Raw genomic sequence first — 20,577 nt, forward strand, 5'->3', positions numbered from 1 at the left:
AATTAAAGTAGGCTTTTCAAACTCTTCGATCAGGTCATATGCCCTGGCAACTTCTAAATGAGATAGAGATTTTGAGCCCTACAATTTAACATTAACACTGAAAACAATGGCTAAAAAAAGAATCCACATATACATTGCGCACTGAACAAATAAAAGAAACAACATTTTAAGTTAGTGAAAAAGCAACCTGTTACTCAGTTGATTAACAGTCAATTCCCTGCCTATTACTACTTTTCATTTTCATAACTGTCAAAAATAGGCATCATTAGCATTATACGAACAAATGCACAATTCACATCTATTTAACTTGTGGACATTTCTCCCTTTTACTGAATGGGTTTAAATGAATGGTGAACCTATCTTTATCAGTGTTTCCGACTGCAAGAGTCCACTAGTTCAGTCACTACTCTGTGATTCATTTTCATTGCATGGAATGTGTATGTAATTGTGTCCTATCTGTTACTGCAAATTCATCCATCTCCACTCACTATGAACTGTTGAATAATGGTTCTTGATGTTAACCAAAATCTGTTCCTGGCGGTTGGAATCTGGCCAACCTTATGTGGTTACGGTTTCTAAAACAATACAGTGGTGTGGAAGACCCTTGTAATCAAAGTGTCCCTTGGCATAGTATTAATATGAGGGGAATGTATTTTGACAAACTTGGGGCCTGACCCTACTTTGCTGATGTTGTTTATACAATCTCCAGCACATCTACTACAACAGCTGGTATTGTGCACTTTTTGTAAGAAATATCTGATCTGGTTTGGTGACTGAATTTAAAACTGTGTTTGCACTGATACCATCATTTTTTGCTCTCTAATCATTTTGGAGGATTTACTACCATCCTTCTGCTCATTGGCTGTGATATTGTCATTTTTTTCCTGATTCAACCAGAAAATTGACAAACTGGAGTACATGTATCCAGCCGAGCAAAAGTGCAGAGAATCCCTTGCACACTATTTGTGACATGGTTGGCTTTCTGAACTCAGTGAAAACTGGATGTTGAGTTTCCACAAAGTAGAAACTCTGTAAATTAAACCTATCCTCTTGTGCATGAACTGTCCAGCTGAGATCATCTTGGACCTACATGTAGAGAAGCTGCCAGTGGTTATCCTGGATGTGGAAGTGCTCCTGCAACTGTTGCAATCTCACCAGAGACAATGCCAAGCAATGCATTTATCACTACTTCAAGATGCTCGTCATGATGGCTCAATATCACCAGTGTCCCTTTTTGATTCACTTCTTGAAGACTAGCTTGCATCACTGCTGTTATTCGAGCCTCTGAATGAGGAACTTCCACCATCGCTCTGTGCTTAAGAAAATCAACCACTTCCTAGTCCATACACTTCATGAGCCAGTGACAACTTACACGCATTGACAGTACTTCTCCATGACCACACAAATTCTATGTGTGAACCTGATGTCATCGATATATACTCAGATGACTAAAAGAGGAACTTATTGTTCAACAAAACCCATGAATAGGACCTTGTATCTGCTACAAAGACTGTGTAGTAAAGCAGAGTGTTGTTTAGCAAAGTATTTTTCCTTTTCTTTTTTAGGCCACATTATTTGTTCAATTTGCCATATATAGTATAATGCCTGCTGTGTTGAATCGCCAAAACACATCTCTTAGTAGGAATCAGGATATAATATGTGTTTATAATGTCTTTTATGATATAATTTATACAATATATTGATTTAAATAGCTTTCCTTAAAGCTTCAGCATGCAAACCTTTAGGAAAAGTGTTCATGCAAGTTTGACTGCATTATTTCCTGCTGTTTTATGTTATACCTGTTATGAAGTTTTATATGTATTTTTTATGTTTTAAATGTATACTAAATTTTATGACACTGTCTTGTAGAGTTTTAAATCTTCCTTTTCTGAGAGCATGGATTTTTTTCTATAAAATCGAATTCTTAGATATATGTCCAGTTCAACTACATCCTATTCAGATGTACAAGCCGGGTATGGCGTAAAGATCCTAAGGCTAGACCCCATTTTGAACAGGCTAAGACTCTATTTTCTGCCTTGTCCAATTCTGACATAATTGACATCTGTTCTTATCTTTCCAAAAACCCGTGAAGGTGTCAAATCATCCAGACAACGACATTAATAACACATCTAATGCAACATCAGTCTGGGACAAGCGTCTTATTTGTATTTTGAGGTCAGCTAGCAGCAATAACAAGCAATGTAGACTGAGTTGAAGTTTATTTACCATATTGTGTTTATAACAGTGCATCTAGCACAGTGCTGTACAAAGGTTATGTCAGAAATTCCTTAAAAATTCCCTATATCAGATAAGAGATCAACAGTATAAAATGCTCATCAAGTGGCCACTTACAGGCGTCCTTTGCTGCAGATTATCTCCCAGTATACTGACAAAAGATCTTGACAGAGACTGCCAGAATGCTGCAGCATCCCGTCCTACGTGTAGAGCTGATATTGAGTTAAATCAGGTAGGAGCTGAGCCCTGTTGGTAATTTGTTTTCCCTTCAAATGGACGGTCTTGCCAAGCTGCTGATAATTACACCTTCTTGCTGTTCACCAGTATGCAGTGTGCTAATTCCTTATGTGAAACTCTAGATGCAGGTTAAACTAACAACTACTCCATTCTCTCATAGTATAGAGTATAGAAGTAGATTTTAGGGTGTTGCGTTGCCATATGATATTTTCACTATAATAGAAATGTTCATCTTAGTTTCACTGTTAGCATAATGTGTTAATGCTGTTTTAAGAATAGTCTGTGTGGTAATTTTACATATGCTAAGCAACAGGATGAGGCTGTTGAAATAAGACAATTTTAAGCTTAAAGTGTTTTTCTATTAGTGCATCACTCGTGTCTGACATTGTAAAGCACAACATCTGGTTTGAATTATCACTGCATCACTGAACCCTTTTAAAGGACTATGAGTATCTTAGAAAACATGGAAACCACATTAGCTATGTATTGAGTGGGGCTGTGTGTGGCTACAATAACCTGGCACTTAAGGACCGAGCTAAGTCATGCACCCATGGTGTGAAAGCAAACCTTGTAGAGCTAAGCCATCATCTTAGTTAGCACAACAAGTTGATAATACAAATACTTTAGGATGATGCTAAAGGATTTCCCTTTATGAATTGGTACCCTAGGTGCAGTTAAAACATACTTCCTGGATGATCTAGGTACAATGTCCTTTACATCCACTAACTTGCCAACCTGTTTCTATGCACTCATCTGCCTGAAAAGGAATCAGTGGCATTCTCACAAGAGCTATGCACGGATCAATATTAAAGTCAGTGCTCCCTAAACCTTCTTAGAACCACAAACTATTTTTTTAGAATTAAATAGTTTTTGACCCACCAAACTTTAATGTATATTTAGCAGGAGATTTTTGAATGTAACTAAAGCATTGAATGCTAGCACCCTGTCATTTTCAGATAGCACGTTTTACATTCAAAAGGCCACTAAATCGGTACAGACATCCAGTTTTACTGATAAAACTATAATGCACACAAAATGATAATGTGTGGAAATTGTGTTTCAGTGAATATTTATCTTTTGTCCATCGCCAAGTAAAGTGTCTTAATTTGTTTTGATCTGTATAAAATATTTGTTTCCATCACACATCAGAATTAAAACAAAAAATGTGCTTCCATTTTTCTTTTCTTCCCAACTACTGAATGTGTACAGTTCACTTAAAGGTATTTACATTTTTGTTTTGTGTTAGAAAATGACATCCAATAGTCTTTCCTTTCACACACATTGTACTCGAGCAAGATCATCACATACTTCACTTTACTTTCTCTGACTACAAAGTGAGAGGAATTTATAAATTCCAATCCCCATGTTAAAAAAAATTAGACAGATATAAGACCGCCTGAGATTTGATCACAGCAAATGTGAGAAGGTAAAAACAGATTTTAAGGGCATCTTTATTCATTTCTTGGACTTCCAGGACCCACCAAAAATCTGCTCTCAGCCCACAGTTTGGGATACTCTGTACTAAGCACATCCATACCAGATGAGAGAGTTATTTCAAATTTTCACGTGACATTCTAGTGACCTTGCAAATCAAAATACATGACATGCAGGGTTTCATGTTTTGTGAAAAATACATGCATGCATCTATTCATTTTATCTGTATATGGGCAGTTACTTGCTTTGTGGTCTGGCTCTAGGGTGGTAACTCCTGTAGTCACACACTTGGTACTAATATATCTTCTTTGTGTGTGGGACCCAGAGATGATGTAGACCAACGGTTCCCAACCTTTTGGCTTCTGTGGACCGCTACTTTATCATTACTGAAACCAGGGAACCCCAACTGAATCCTTATTGGGATTCAGGGACCCCCCCACTGAGTAATTACTAAAAGCTGAGGGCCTAATCTGTTAATATTATTTAATTTTCTAAACAGTTGTGGACTCCCTCAGGAGGCTTCATGGACCCACAGGGTCACCGGACCACAGGTTGGGAACCACTGGTGTAGACAGAAACAGCACGTTGAGCTGAACATTTTGTAGGTGGTCTCATTGTCCTAGGACCACCACAGGTTTGTTATGAACAAAAATGTTTTGTAAAAGTAATGCTCTGCAAAGCATTGAGGCGAGTTTCCCAAGTGCAATGAATATTGTAGTATCTGCTCTCTGTCTGTGTTGGGGGAGCTGCTTTCGCTTTGAGGATTTCTGTGTTACTCATAGCATTAACCATTTTCAAGTGTTTTAAGGGAAGAGCCACAAGAAATGACTGGTTAGGTAACTGTGAACAACGTGACAAGCGCTTCAGTACCACAGATCGAGTTCACGCTGTTGTGCCTGTTTGCGCTGTGAGCGTCTGGCTGCCATGCAGCACGAAGGGGAGAGACCAAACTAAAAATAAATAGTTTGCCCACGCTGAAGTATATCGGCAATCGTGCAATCATCCATGTGACAGAGGCTCTCTGCATGGCGTGACAAAAACAACGTCAAGGCGCGACAAACGTAAAGCATTTATCAGTTGCATCAAGTGATTTTTGAAATGCAAGCCCAGGAACGAATGAAAGTGATAGGCGTGAGATTGGTGTGGTTAAAAGCGCGCTCGACCTAAAAACTACTGTTCCACCCCTCTGTGCTCCCGTTCCCCACCAGAGTCCTTGAAAAAACAATCAACTGCCAACTAATAAAACACCTGGAGAACCAACATATTCTGGTCACCTCCCAATCTAGATTCCACACCAACCACAGCACCGAAACTGCACTGATCGCTGCCACTGACTATATCAGAACCCTCCTTGTCCAGGGGAAAAAACAGCAGCCTTAATCCTTCTCACCCACTTGGCAGCATTCCCCACTGTTATCCCACCGCACCCTGACCAAAATACTACATCACATCAGAGTCCAAGGAGACGCCCTCAAATTGATCGCCTCCTTCCTCATTGGTAGAACCCAGAAAATCCACCCACCACTGTTGACCTCAATACCCAAGAACATCATCTGCTGCGTTTCACAAGGCTCGTCCCTCAGCCCCATGCAGTTCAACACCTACATGACACCCTTGGCCAACATCGTTAAAGCCCATGGATTAAACATCATATCCTACGCAGACAACACCCAGCTCATCCCCAGACTCTCAGACGACTCCACCACTTCTGCAGGTGTATGATGAGCATAGCTAACTAAATGAAAAACTGCCTGAAACTGAATATAGAGAAAATTGAAGTTTTGATATTCAGAAACAACACTTCCCCGTGAAACACATCCTGATGGCCCTCGGAACTAGGACCCTCACCCACACTGACAGACCACGCTCGCAACCTTGGATCATCCTTGATAGAAGACTCACCATGAAAACACAGATCAGCACTGTCTCACCTGCCTACACCACACAGTCACTCAAGCCCTGTTCCCTAGCAGCCTGGACTACAGCAACCCACTGTACGCAGGAGTCACTACTCACTTCCTAAAAAGACTGCAAACCATCCAGAACTCAGCGGCCAGACTCATCCTCGACTTCCACAAATGGACCCACATCACCCCCCACCTCAAGAAATGCTTCTGACTCCCCATACAGAAGAGATGTCAATTCAAGATTCTGATACATTCCTACAAAGCCCTGCACAACCAAGCACTATCCTACATCAACTACCGCTTGGACTTCCACCAACCCTCCAGACACCTGTCTCTCCCTCTGGCACAACCCCTGCATCCGGAGAAGCAACAGTGAAGGACACCTACCTCGCTGGTAAATCCTAGAACAACCTCCCCATACATCTGTACTGCCACCTCTCTCCTAGAATTCCAGAAGGCACTCAAAACCCAGCTGTTTAACTGAACTGACCTGAAGCAGCAAAAACCCCAGCGCTTGGATACCCTTATGGGTGATTAGCTATGCTTCATAGATCCTGCTTTACTGATTGACCTTTTAAGTTTCAGAAAGTTCCAAGAGCAGGCATTGCTTTTGATTTCATGGGACCTGATGGTGTTCATAATAAGTAAATCATTGTAGCCATGGATGTGTTTTCTAAATCGTCACATGTTGAAGTACTTGACAAGATTGACACTAACTGTTTTGAATTTTCTAGACCACTTATTTCATTGAGAGGGTTTGATTTACACAGTTTACGTAAAAATGGTTTACAATTTACTTCCACCAAAGTTTTGAAGCAGGTCATCCAAATTGCTTTAAAAAATGGATTAATTTGGGAACAACAGATAATGAATAGTGTATGGTCTTATATGACAACAGCAGTTGCTGCTACAGGTTACTTTAAAAAAAAAAAAAGAATTCAGGGGAAGAAAAACTACTTTAAAGTTTAAACCTGGATGATTAATAGGTTCTGAGAAGGTTCATTGGTCAGTGTAAGAAGTGCAAAACCGTGTATGAAAAAAACCAGAGTGAATATAAAAGTTAGTATGGAAGCGACACTGTCTTACACAGTATGATATCCAGGTGGGTCAATGGGTCAGGAAAAGGAAACCTGGGAAAATTCCCAAACGTACAAGAATGTTTATGATCCTCAAAAAGTGAATCCAGTCCTAATAAATTTGGTAAGAATGAATGCTGGGAGGTTTTGGGTTTAAAGTAGAGGCACCATGTATCCCATGTGCAAATTGTACTGGCAATGTGCAATGTGCAATGTGCATACACAAAAGTTTGATGATGTTACTTGCAATAACAGTGATGTTGAGTATGATAACCAGATATTCAGTGAAAGTGCTGAAATTTGCCCTGGCGAGGGCTCCCATTGACCTTGGCTTTAATCTTTCCTGTGGCAGGCACACGTCTCAGCCACAAAAGTGGGGCAGTGTTTTTATCAGCGCAAGTAGTATAATGGAGGGTGGTAGGAGATTCCAGAAGTTTCCACCACAGAAATGGAACGAAACGTGTGATTCCGGGCAGAGTTTGAGGTTTGCAGAGCGTTGTTGGTAAGAAATCCTTGCGTGATCCACCCAAGGGTCACCACCCTGGACTCCCCTTGTTCTCTAGTTTTTAAAAATGTCTGTGGTTCATAGGTTTGCATTGATGGTACCACAGCACGGCACCCATACAGCAGCTACCCCTCTTGCTTATCTCTTAATGTAGCAATTTAGGGCCTTTTGTGTCATTGTCCCCTGGCACACCCACACAAATGGGGTACAGTTCTTATCGAGAGATGTGCGGGAAACATGTGGCTTCCCCCAGATTCCAGTTCTTTCCATCACAGAAATGTGGGGAAAATGTGTTTCTTACCAAAGTTTTACATTTGCAGTACCCCTGTCAAAGCACACGTAGCCTAAGCTTTTCCTATCCATTCATTTCTCTATCCTGACTTAGCCTATATATTTGCTAAGTGAACCTATAGTATCACCTTCCATCACTAGCTACATCAAGCTCAAGAAGACGTGTCTTTCATACGCCTTCAGCACACTCCTTGTGCTACATCTAGCTCCTTCCAGTTTGTGGATGCAAGTAGGGGGTGTCCGAGAATGCCTCTGAGGCCTACATTCTTCAAACTGAGTGAGCATATCTACCTTTGAAACAAAAGGAAGCAGGCTGGGGAATACTTCCTAAGACCCCTAAACTAATAAGCCAAACAATTGACTTGGGGGCTCATTTACCAATACTTCTACTTTTGCTTTGAAAGTGTGAAAACTCAATTAGTAACTTGTATCATAAAAAGTGTTATTGAAAAAAGTGTACAGGACACAATATCTTACATGATGTTCACATTTTTAGCATAAGGACAATATATACATTTCATTATGTGTCTAACTTAGTGCAGACAACACAATGCTCAGGCAGTGAACAAATGCATATAAAACAACATAGAACAAGACACTGAACAGATCCCAAGGTTGCATAGCATTTTATATCAAACAAACTTTAGCGGAGATCCACTCTGTTCATATATTGTATCTCCTGGTGTATCATACCATGTTTTGAAAGCAACTTACGGAGGGGATGTCGATGTTTCGGTTTGTAGTTAATCTTTCGGTCTCATCAGAACAAAAGTCGTCTGATCATATACACTGTAGACTGTGCCTTGAGGTATTCTTGGATGTATTGCTTACTGGATGCCTCAGTGAAGTTTCCACAATTCCACAGTCTCTAGGGAACTTTATTCAGACGACTATTGTCCTAATGAGATCAGAATTCTAACTACAGGTCGAATCACTGACATCTTCTCCATGAGTTGCTTTCAAAACATGGGAGTTATTGGGGGGTGGGGTTGGAGAGAATGGGATTGAAACCCTCCCATAATGGGAATTGGCCCATGTGTCAGGAGGGCCAACTCCCTGATAAGATCATTTTTTTTCATTTTATGTTTTTTACATCCCCTTGGGGCACAATTGCACCCTCCTAGGGGAAAAAACACATTACCTTTCAAAAATATTGTCCTCCTTGGGTGGTCGCCCAGTTCACCACGAGGGCCGATAACCTAACTGTGGTCACTGATGGCCTAGTTGGTTTCCTGGTTGTGGATTCTGTTGCGACCATGATCCACAGACAGGAAACAGTTTCAGGAAAACCTCATCGGAAAGGGGAGAATCTACCATTTCCAATGAGGCCTCCCTGAAACCAGGGGGGCCATTTTAGCCATTTTTTCCCACCAGAGGGGAAGGGAGTGCTTACCTTCTCATTACTTTCTCTCCGGTGAGGACTCTCTGATATAAGGGCACTACTAACTGACTTCACTGATTGCTGTTGGGTGGGGAGGGGGGGGGAGGGGGTTAGGAGGTGGGCGGGGTTTGGAAGAACTGACACAGAAGCAATTCTGCTTTGAAACCAGCCCTTTGGAAAAAAATAATAAAATGAATCCTACTGTACTTTATTGTACTAGAGGATCCATTGGATTCCTTCCCAGTGTTGATCAGTGACTGATACCCACATAGGGGATGGAGTGCAGCCATTGGCCGATGACCACACCAAAGGGGTTAATATCTATTTTGGCACTCTGGCAAAGGTTGTCATGTCTTTCTACCTGGAGATTTTCTCATACGCTAATGACAACCAGTTGGTGATACTGATTGGACGAATAAACGTAGAAGTAACAAGGGCCAGGTTCTGCGACTGCCTGCATGCTGGTAATGGTAATGCTCTTTTGGTTGCGGCAAATGAGTCCCTTATGTCACGACTGCAAGTGGTCCTGAACACAGTCACCCGTTTGACTTGTACAGTGAGGGCCTGTTCTACCTTCAAACAAGAATCCAATTTTAACAGGCAATCACCATTTGTCCTTTTTTACTTATTTGCCTTCTTGTCTTTCTCTGTAGTAGGTTATAATATCAGGATACTCCTTTTTGAGGGAGCTGCTTGCACTTTATCAAATGCTGATAACTAACATTATTTTTTTTTTTTTTTAATTATAGGTGACTAGGGTTGTCACAAGTCACCAGTAATAATGATACTAAAGACAGGCTTCTATACAGGGATTGCAGTTGCCAACTATTATATAAAGAATAACGTAACCGCTACCAGTAATTATAAGGATATTGCAAGTCACCGAGTAGTACTGTGACCGTTCAAGTTCCTTTAGTAGGTCGTGGATCTCTGAAGTGACTTGCACTGTCCTTATAATGTTCAGCGAGTCTTATATTATTTGTCATTATATATGGTCACACCATTCCCACAAACCACTTAAATCTTGAGTGTCTTGCTATTTCCTCTTCATTGCAGACACAAAGACTAAAATCAGAGTATGTAATGCAGAAATAAACACCCCAGCAAGCAGTTTGATTTTTTTCAAAAATATATCTGATAGTTACTTCTACTTGCAGATTCCTTAACTTTGAATTTCCCCTAGGTGTCAGACTACATCCAGATAATTTTCTGAGCATTACCCCTGAGCGGTGATCGGTTCAGTGTCCGTTGTCGGTGTTGTCTGCGCTGGATATGACGCCATGAGTCCTATAAAGGCACCACCCCAGCGTGTTGACTTCAGTTGTTTTCTTTCCACACCAGGTAGCTCTGATCCAAGAAGAGCTACTCCTCAGTTACTTTTTGACCTGGCCTTTTTTTAACTTTCTGTCAAAGATTTTTTGAGTTTTCTACTCCTGCTGCATCAAGGATGTCATCGAGGTAGACTGGGATAAAACCCTGCTGTTCCTGTCATCATGCGATGTCTGTGATGAATCTGCACCTCTTGTGTCTTTGGTACCTGGAGCAGGAGCACGACCGAAAGTCGTGCTCCCAGTGTCTGGTCATGCATCCAAAGGCTCAGGAGCAGTCCTTGAAGCTGATGGTGGCTGGATGTTCAACTCCTCGTAAGTCGAGGTCCCGGTCGAGAGGAAGTTCCTGTGAGCAGTCCCAGAGTCCTCCATTGTAGTTGTCCCACAAGTCCTCTGGGTGATCGGGTAAGTCAAGGCACAAGTAGGAAAGCAAGAAGTCGAAGCGTTCTTTGACTTCTTCTCAGCTGTCGGCCGATGAGACGAGGGAGAGTCTGCTCTCTAGGCCTCGTTCTTAGGAGCCTGCGCCTGGGCTGACTCTGTGCCTCCCTGAGTTTCTAGGAGCTGCGCAAGATCTGAAGTGGTGGTTAACGAACCGCGATTGGTTCAGAGGCATTTCCCTCTCCCTTCCACAATCAGATTAGACAGTAGTGACCGATCCTCTCTCCTGAGATGGGGCAGCCATCTGGGAGAGGTGATGATCAGAGGCATCTGGTCTCTGGCAGAATCTGGGCTACACATCAACCTTTTGGTGCTTCATGTGATCTGACTAGCATTGAAGGCATTTCTTCCCTCTGTCAAGGGGAAGATGGTGCAGGTGTTCACGGACAACATAACCACCATGTTGTGGTATTGCAATAAGCAGGGTGGGGGCATGGACCCTTTGACAGAAAGCTGTGCGCCTGTGAACGAGGCTGCAACAGCACAGCATAGCCCTGGGGGTTCAACATCTGTTGTGTCCTTTGAACGCCATAGCAGAAAAACTCACCCGAAAATGTTTACCAGATGATGAATGGTGTCTCCATCCAGAGGTGGCGCAAGGTCTCTTTCAGCAGTGGGAAGAGCCTTGGGCTTCTTTGCTACCAAATGTGGTTATGACTTTTCATGTAGGCTAATCCATCATCACATTGCCTACTTTTTATGCACCCACACATCCTTCTAAGGAAGAGGAGAGGCTTCACATCCTGGTCCCAACAAGACCATTGGCAATCTACCTGGATCGTACAAAAGAGTTCCGGGTGGATGATCAAATCTTTGTCGGTTATGTGGGTGTGAAGAATGGTCAGGCAGTGCAGGTGCAGACCATCTCCAGATGAGTCGTACTCTGCATTAAGCTCTGCAACACACTGGCCAAAAAGTAACCTTTTGAGGGATTGCATTCTCATTCTACTCAGTCTATATCTGCGACCACTGCATTAGCACGCAGAGCACCAATCCTTGACATCTGTCAGGCGGCAGTTTGGAAATGCTTGCACACGTTTACTACAAACTACTGTCAGAACAATCGGGTCAGTAGGGACAGGTACTTTGCCCGTTTGGTCCTGCAGGACTTTCTGCGATGATCTTGGTTTGCGGACCCACCTCCAGGGATGGAATTGCTTGGGTATCTATTCAAAGATAATAAATCTGAAACTAGAAGTATCTTCCAGATAAACAAGTTACTTACCTTCGGTAACACCATATCTGGTAGAGACATATTCTAGTTGCAGATTTCTTACCAGCCCACCCATCCTCCCCGCTCTGCGAAATGATTTCTAGGGACAGAGACTCCCCCTTTAAAGGCCTTAGATTTGACACACCAGTAGTCAGTGTTCTTCATGGCTATGTGCTTCTGTCATAAGTCCTGAAAAGAAACTGATGTCAGTGCACCAGAGTGGCGCCTATATAGAACCTGCGATGTTGATGACGGCAGACGGAGAGCCGATCAACACCACCTAACGGCGCACTGGGGTACTTCCCAGAAAATTATCCAGATCCAGTCTGGCGCCTGGGGAAATTCAAAGTTGAGGAATCTGCAACTTGAATATGTCCAGATAAGACATTACAGAATGCAAGTGACTTATTCATTAGGATCGGTTTAATGCAAGTCAGATGTCATTCTTTTAGTGACCTTTAGTGTAGGGAAGAAATAAACATATATTAAATGCTTTCTTTCTGTTGATCTCTTTTCATTTCAGATAAAGATCAAAAGGAGGATAAGCCAGTTCCCATTGTTTAAACAACAACTTTAATTATGCTCTTTGACCTGCATTTCACCCTGGCTGCTGTTTCTGGCAGCATGTATTGTGATATTACAACTCGGTTAAACATCTGTGCCTTTTCTTAATTACAGTTTACCAGTGATATCACAGATCTTCTGTAATAAGGAAATTAGAGATGGCTTTTTATACAGGAAATGCAGACTCCCATGTATTACAAGACACATCCTTAAGGTCAAGCCTTATTCATATCTCCTTTTAGTAACCATGGCCTGAGCTTCTTTTGAATGAATGAAGTGGGAGGCGTCCAGTGTATGTTCCATTTTTCAGTGCGTGGATGGAAGGTCTGCTTTTCGGGTTACATGGCTAAAAACAACTCTGGATCTGATTGCAGAGAATGATCCTGGAACGCCTTTAGAGGTGAAGATAACTTTTATTATGACTTCAGAGACCCTCTCAGATGCTGCATTGCCTGCCTTGTATTAATTAATTAATCTAAAGCAGAAGTACAGTTCCCCAAAACCTTTATTTACAACACTACTAGCTGCACCACACCAAAACACTTAAGAAGAAAACAGTAATGACAGTTTTCACAGTGCCTCCATGAAACAGACTGTTTCTTCACTCATCACACAGACATTGGTTTTAGAACAGTTTTCTGTCTGGGGTGTTGACCCAGAGCATTAGGTCACTTTTTTAGAAAAAAACCTGCTGCTAGTGAACAAGCAAGTGTTCTCTCTCCAATGAACTAATTAAAGGGGTTGAAGCACAAGATCCGAACTGTCTTAGTATCTGTAAGACCTTGTTAGTTTTTGTAAGACGCTGTCCAAGGCAAACATAATCTTGCGCGAGACAGTGATTCCAGGTTTAAACTTTACAGGTTTATTAAAAAATATTATTATTACAGAAAGCAAAAGGTCGTTAGTCAAATATGCGTTAGCATAAACAAATAAAGTATAGTTCCGCAATTGGACTACCATAAGGTGTTAGAACCCCTTTCACAGAGCCATAAGTCATGCAGGGTTGCTGGGCCCAACTGTAGTTGAGGCTTTTTACTCCTGATGTCCCTGGGTCTGACCTATGTCTTGGGGGCCAGTCCTACTATGGATTTTGAGCAACTGGACCACGTACCCCTTCTGCACTTGGCTCTCAGTGGACGCTGTGAACGAGCAGTCAAAGGCATGCTCATTAAAGTGTTGATACAGGTTAGTGAACACAACTCATAATTCAAAGTGTACTCAGTAATCATAATAAGTCAGTGTCCAGTCAAATACTTGATTTTATATGAAAATTAAATACTGGTGCTGCATCCAGGGAATGCTTGCTAGTAGGCCTTACTCAAGAGTCCCCTTTGACTGTTAGGAAATAGCAAAATTGTCTATGGTGCCGCAGCACCTTCAGCAGCGAGTCCCTCTGGACCAACAGATCTGTTTTGGGTCTTACCCACTCCAGCAGCACAGATGTTTTCACTGTTTCCACAGTTTCCCCAACCACGGGCTGCTCACGGTACATGCGGCAGCACCTAGCTGGCTTTCTCTCGAGTGGCGCTGCTGGCCTCAGCAGCGATCGGAGGTGCTCCCAGCTTCTGTAAGCGCAGTAAGTTCAGTTTTCCCCACACTGCGGAAGGATGTTGATCTTTGTGCTCCCGACCGGATTCCAGCGATGGAGCAAAGTCCTCTCGGCGACCTCCGAAGTCCACAAGGTCGATCAGTGGGCAAGTCGATTTTCCTGGGCGGCGGTGATAACAGATTATGGGACCTTTGTGTCTCAATGTAGTTAATTTTCAGTGTTGGTGTGTGCTTTCAGTTAAGTTGTTCTGTGCCCGGCTGTCAATAGTAAACTGTAATTCAGGATTTATGTCTGTGGCATGTCTTGGTTTATAAGTTTAAAAAGCTGGAAATTTATCTACCTATTTTTGCAACATAGGTTCCTCCCAGTATTGTCTTGGCATAGTGGTTACTATGTATGAATTCAAATTCTGATTGGTTATGGTACTGTAGTGGTGTAACTCTTCAGAAAACTGTGGATGATTGTGTAATGCCTTCAGGTTTGTCACGCTCTAAAAATATTAGAAGACTATTGGGACCAGAATGCCTTGGTCATGGTAAGTGGCATGCACTCCTGCCCTATGTCACCTAGAGTTGCACAAGCTGTTTTAAATAATTGATAACCAGCTCCATATTTTTGCAGGTGGCGAAAGACGTGTCTGTTCGGCTTCACAATGAACTGGAGGCAGTAGAAAAAAAGAAGGGTAAATTAGAAGAGGAGAACGAGGATCTCCGTCAGAGACTCATCGAGACAGAGGTGGCCAAGCAAGTGCTGCTTAACGAGATGGACAAATTTAAGGAGGTGAGATGGAGAATACTTCGGTGACAAGCAGCCCTGTCACGAAAGAGGAACTGTTCAGAATACCTTCTTGTGGATTTAGGTCATGTAGCCCTGGGAATGGGAGCGTGGAGACTGAATGCGCACTCATAAACTAGATTGATAATTTGTGTCTTGAAGATGATGGGTGAAGGGTGGAGTGGATGTACCCTCTTGGGGTTACAGCATGCAGTTCAGGGAGAGGAAGTCTGGTCAGAGACTGAGGGCTTAGTTCAACCAAAGCCTGGGAAGCACTGAGATACCTTTAATCTAAGAAGGATGATACAGCATTTTGTGGCCATAGTCCGATGTGGTTAACAAACTGCTCTTTATGCTTGGCTTCCTCCTGCCGTTTATGTTCTGAGCCCTGTACATTTCTGGAGCTGCCATGCCACTTCCTGTAAATGACATACTGTGCCTCCAACCGGCATGTGACAAGCTCCTTCCTACATCCCTTCTCTGTGACATACTGCTCCTTTTGCATCTTTTTTTTATGCAACTATTTTATTAGATATAAATCCTACACATGTTCTGTTTTTTGTTATGCATTTATCTATTAGTTTACAGAGTGGTACAGAACGAAAACAACAATGGTCACTGAACAATGTGGGCCTGAAAGTACCAGTGGATACCACTGAGCACACTCATAACGTCCATGACACAACACAATCATTGTTGCTTGAACCAGGGCCCGTGTTCTATGCAGCCAAACAGCATATAATAGTGAGGCTCAGCACTAGGGAGAAGTGGGGTGTGCATGGAAGGGAGAGGGGAAAAACAGAGAAAGAGAGGTGGGAGGGAGGAAAGACGATGGTGGTAGAGAGGGAAGGAGCACCAGGGGCCTCTGAGCGTCCGGGAGAGATGAGGAAGGGGTGGGGGACAAAGGTGGGGTGGCCCAGTGGCAGTGCCAGCCCTCGAGATGGCCAGCGGAGCTAGAGCTGTCGTTCAGGGAGAGTTAGATGCTCAGTATTATAATGAGCGGCCGTCGCCTTGCAAGAAGGATGACCAGGTGTGAAGGAAGGTCTCCTCCTTGCCTTGCAGATTATAAATGAGTCGCTTGTATGAGACTGTCTTATACATTTCCGTGATCCATTTCTCATGCGTGGGTGGAAGTGGGGAGCACCAGTGCTGGAGGACACAATTTTTTGCTGTTGAGTGCTGTGTGAAGCAGCCGATATTCATGACCGGATAGCAAGGGGGAGTCCACTGTGTCATGAAGCATGATCAGGAATCATGCGAGCGGCGCAGGGATTGCCATCTTCTCACACAACATGGAGCTTTTAGCCTCCCAGAAGGGGTGGATTGTGGGACAGTCCCACAGGATGTGTGCCATATTGCAGAGTGTGTTGTTGCAACTCCAACAGTTGAAGTGGAGTCGCTGCTCGAAGTTTCGTTAGGTCCAGTGCCAATTGTGCAGCATCTTAAAGGGGCAGACATTCATTGTGGCCTCTCTGCCGCCATGGCTTAGAGTGGCCAACAGCTCTGCCCAGTCCTCTGCCTCATACTTCAACTGGTGACGAGTCTGCCATTTGACCCACAGGCTGTCCGACTGCGGGAGGGAGTACAGATGCTGGATCAAGAGGTTGTTAAAGCCGGTCATCACCCCCTCTAAAGCTTCCACATGCATTATGATAGTATATCACTGGGGATGATGGCAGGACCCAGGACTGACCACCCAAGGAACACGCGAGGCAGTGGTGCAACTGCATGTATTTCCACTGCTAATGGAGCAGTAGATGAATTCCTCGCTGAGCATTTCAAAGGATTTAAGTGCCCCTTCTGGGAAAGCACGTGATTTAGGGAAAAAAATCCCGGCAGCACACCAGAGGCCCCAATTGAGCATCTTACTCCAGTGCAGATGCCGGTATTGCCTGATAGGGGCACATGATCATGGAGGTGCCCTTTCACTGATAAGGGCCAATGGAGGGCCTTGAGCCTGTGGGTGGATGCACGCAAAGGTGTATCAGGTGCAAGGCCATACAGTAGTGCTGAACCGATGGGAGGCCCATGCCAACATATGATCCGCGGGCTCTAAGCTTGTCTATGGCTAGTTGGGGTCTCGCCTTCCCTCAAATGAAGGACTTAACACTCTTATCCACCGACGTCAAGAGCTTGAGGAGTATTAGCAATGGAAGCATTCCTAGGACATAGGTAAACCTAGGAAGCATTACCATCTTGACAGCCTGTGTCCTACAATGAGAGGTTGAGTTGGGACCACTTATCGTAGACATGTCTTGGGCATTCCAACAACGGGTCAATGTTGTCAGCCACCATATGGTCCAGACTCTGAATGATATAAATACCCAAGTACTTAAGGCGTGAGGGCTTCCATTGAAATGGGTAGTCAGACAAAGCTGACCTTGTTGTCACTTGTGAGGGCTTCACTCTTATACTAGTTGATTTTGAATCCGGAAAGCGCTGCGAAGACAGAGATGAGGTCCAGAAGAGCTGGGCGATAGGGGGAGAGAGCAGAAAACATGAGCAAAATGTAATTGTGTAGAAATAGTGTTGACGGGCCCACAGGAGTTCGGGATACCTTCACTCTACAGTAATTGCCGTAGGGACGCGACCAAGGGCTCCATTGCCAGAAGGAAGGGTAAAGGTTACTAGGCACCCCTGGCATGCACCCCTGAGGACTTGAAAAGGGTTTGAGAGGAAACCGCCATGGTTGACCTGCGCTGAGGGAGAGTCGTAAAGCCACTGCACCTTGGTGAAGAAATCCTCTCTGAGGCCGAATTTGTGGAACGTTGCAAATAGATAGCTCCATTCAATTCAGTTGAAAGTTTTCTCGACAGTGAGTGAGAGGGCCAGGGCATCCTCTGACAGGTCCATGGCTATCCACAAGGTGTTGGCTAGAGTTTAAAGGTGCCGCCAAAACGCCAGCCAGTATCTTAATATCTCCGTTGAGTAGAGAAGTTGGTCCGTAGCTAACACAAAGGAAGGAATCCTTCCCGGTCTTGGGGAGGACCGGGATCAGGACCTTGTTGAAGATGGGATCAAGGTACCTTGTGTGTTCAGCCTCACGGAAGGCTTTGTAGAGAGGGGGCCCACCACCTCCTCCCTAGTCCACTTGTAGAACTCAGCCGGTAAGCCTTAGTCCCAAGGGCCTTGTGGTACAGGAGTTTGGAGATGGCTTCTGCTATCTTCGCCTTGGTAATTTCCCCCCAAAACAGGGCCCTGCCCAATTAATTGCGGCTAGGCAGATGTACGCTATCAAAGAAAGTGGTTAGCCAGGTAGGGTCCAACAACCATTCCATTAGGTAGTATTCAGAGTCTTTGTTTGGTACATCGTAGCCCTGGCCATGAGCCAGTGGTGACACTAAGGCGGAGAGAGGATACTGTCTCACGCTGCACACTGGGAGACAAATGCTGTTTGTATAGGCCAATAAGAGGCAGGGGAGGGGAATGGAATGGGGGCTCCCTACAAGAAGTCGGTACCAGCCTGGGAGTAATGCTGGGTGAGCCTGACTGGACCACAGTGTGGGAGGGGGGCATGGAAAAAGGGTGCAGGCAAGCGGGGATGGGAGAAGGAAGGTAAAAAGGGGACACAGGAGGAGTGGGAGATGGGGGAACCTAATACAGGGTAGCAGTGGGGGTAAAGTCAAAGGACCAGAAGCAGTCGGCTGACGAGTCACCCCGTGGCCAGGTAAAATTGTAGTCCGTGGGTCCAAACCTCTGGGCCCGTGGAGACCGGAGGCCCCTAAGCATGGGGAGGGAGCAACAAGCGAGCGGAGAATCTGCGGAGGGCAGGTCATGGCGAAAAGCATCAGAGTGTAAGAGTGAGGGGTATGGGAGGATCCCCAACAATTGACAGGCACAGGGGCACCAAGGGCCTTTACCTCTGGCCGCCGGAGACACCTGGCAGCGAGCCGAGCGGGCAAGGGCAATAATCAGGGATGGACTTCACAGAGACCCCACCGCCTTCCATCCAGCAGATGCGAAGTAAAGCTGTGAACTCTGGGTGGCGGGGTGAGGGTCTCAGGCTTGTAGGGCATCCCAGGAGAAGAAAGAACAGAAGGACATAAGTACCTGGGAAAATGTGGTCTCAGGAACTGAAGAACATAGGAACACCAGGGCCTGCCAGAACGGGTAATAAGCTATTCCACAAACCAGCAAAAACTTGCTTAACAGGAATCAGCGAACAATGGAACAGTAGACAGGCATGCATACACTACTCATCTGTCACCATGAAGGACACTGGAAGGCATAAGTCCAAATCGGTGAGCGCATCAGTCCAGTGCCGGTTCAGACTTGATTCAGAAGCGGGATTTGCTGTATCCTTTATCCTGCGTTAACTCCCCCAACACTCTAAACATATTGTCCTTAACACAAAGCGATCTGATCGATCTGCCCTGAAGTCTGCCCCCTTGGGGACACGTGTCCTCAGCAGTGGAAAAAGATGTGTCCACAGACTGGGTGGCAGCAGGTGACTCATCATGGTTCATGTCCATTCCCTGGTCTTGGTGGCCCTCCAAGAAAGACACCGGCTCCTCCAAGTCATGAAAATCCTTGAATTTACCATCCTTCCTTGTCCACATTTTTCCTTCTTGCTGGTTATGGTTGGCTTCCTGCAACCCAGAGGGAGATGCACTGCTTTTTGAACCCTCACAGTTGTCAACGTTCAGGGTGGCCACTTGGCCATTATTTTAATAACATGATTGTTTTTTTCATATAAAATCCTGAGAAAGATAGCAAAAAAACAGTATTTTTCTCTTTTAAAATTTAAACTTAAAAAACAATTGTATGAAGACATTACCTAAAATGTATTGTTGAGCTGTCTAAATGATTTCCAAACATTTATTAAACCAGCTAATAATGAATGCAGAAAATTGTACACAAAAACTTGTTCAGATACCAGCTCATAGTCCATCTGGAAGCACACGATATCAACAAGGTGTCAATTCTACCTTTGGGCAACGTCTTTTGCACGATTGGGTGGTTGACCTGTTATTGTATGGACTCTCCTGCACGTGACATACGGATTACTTCACTTTTATGTGGATGGCATGTTGCTTCCTGTGCCCTTCCTGGTTGGCATACTGCTTTATAAAATTCAAATCACATCCTGTCTCCTCAAAGCCCTGTCTGGTTTTAGAGGGCACCCTTCTTAAATGGGCTTGCTGCTTTCTCTCCCCTCTTGCAAGTGACCTACTCCTTAACATACTCCCATTGCTCCCTTGTAAATGACATACGGTGACCTGAATGCTCAGGTGGGTCTTATATTTAAGCGAAGACTTCTCTTACCAGAAAATGTTGATTGCGAGAGATAATGATTACTAAATAGCTTGTAACCTCTCTTCTCACAGAATGCACAGAGTTCTAAAACCTTGCAGTCAGGAAGGACGTAGAGGTCCAGCTACCCAGGGAAGCACAAGTAGCTGATCTAATGCCTGGTGACTCTGCAAAAATTATCTGGATGTTGTCTCAAACCTATTGATTTAGGTGGGAGTCTACCTCTTTTGCTGCAGACCTACCGCATACCAATTCAGTAGTCCCATCCTGACCTTCTTCAAGGTCTTGGCAGATTGCAAACCATCCCTGACGCCCTGTCGTGACAAATAAAATGGTCCCGGCTCAGGCTAACTGTGAGGAACTGGGGTGTATTACATGGTGCCGGTTGTGCA

General features: G+C 44.1%; 1 protein-coding gene across 10 annotated transcripts in view; it reads left to right on the forward strand.

Moving 5' to 3' along the window:
- The window catches only part of MTCL2 (microtubule crosslinking factor 2), a 763,577-nt gene that overhangs the window by 6,177 nt on the left and 736,823 nt on the right, over nt 1–20,577 (forward strand). For all 10 annotated transcript variants that reach the window (XM_069243910.1, XM_069243909.1, XM_069243906.1 and 7 more), the window contains exon 3: nt 14,780–14,938. In XM_069243910.1, coding sequence (XP_069100011.1) covers nt 14,780–14,938 — 159 coding nt within the window. The remainder of the gene's footprint in view (nt 1–14,779; nt 14,939–20,577) is intronic.

Source organism: Pleurodeles waltl, chromosome 7 (genome assembly GCF_031143425.1).
Source record: "Pleurodeles waltl isolate 20211129_DDA chromosome 7, aPleWal1.hap1.20221129, whole genome shotgun sequence".
Lineage (NCBI taxonomy): Eukaryota > Metazoa > Chordata > Amphibia > Caudata > Salamandridae > Pleurodeles > Pleurodeles waltl.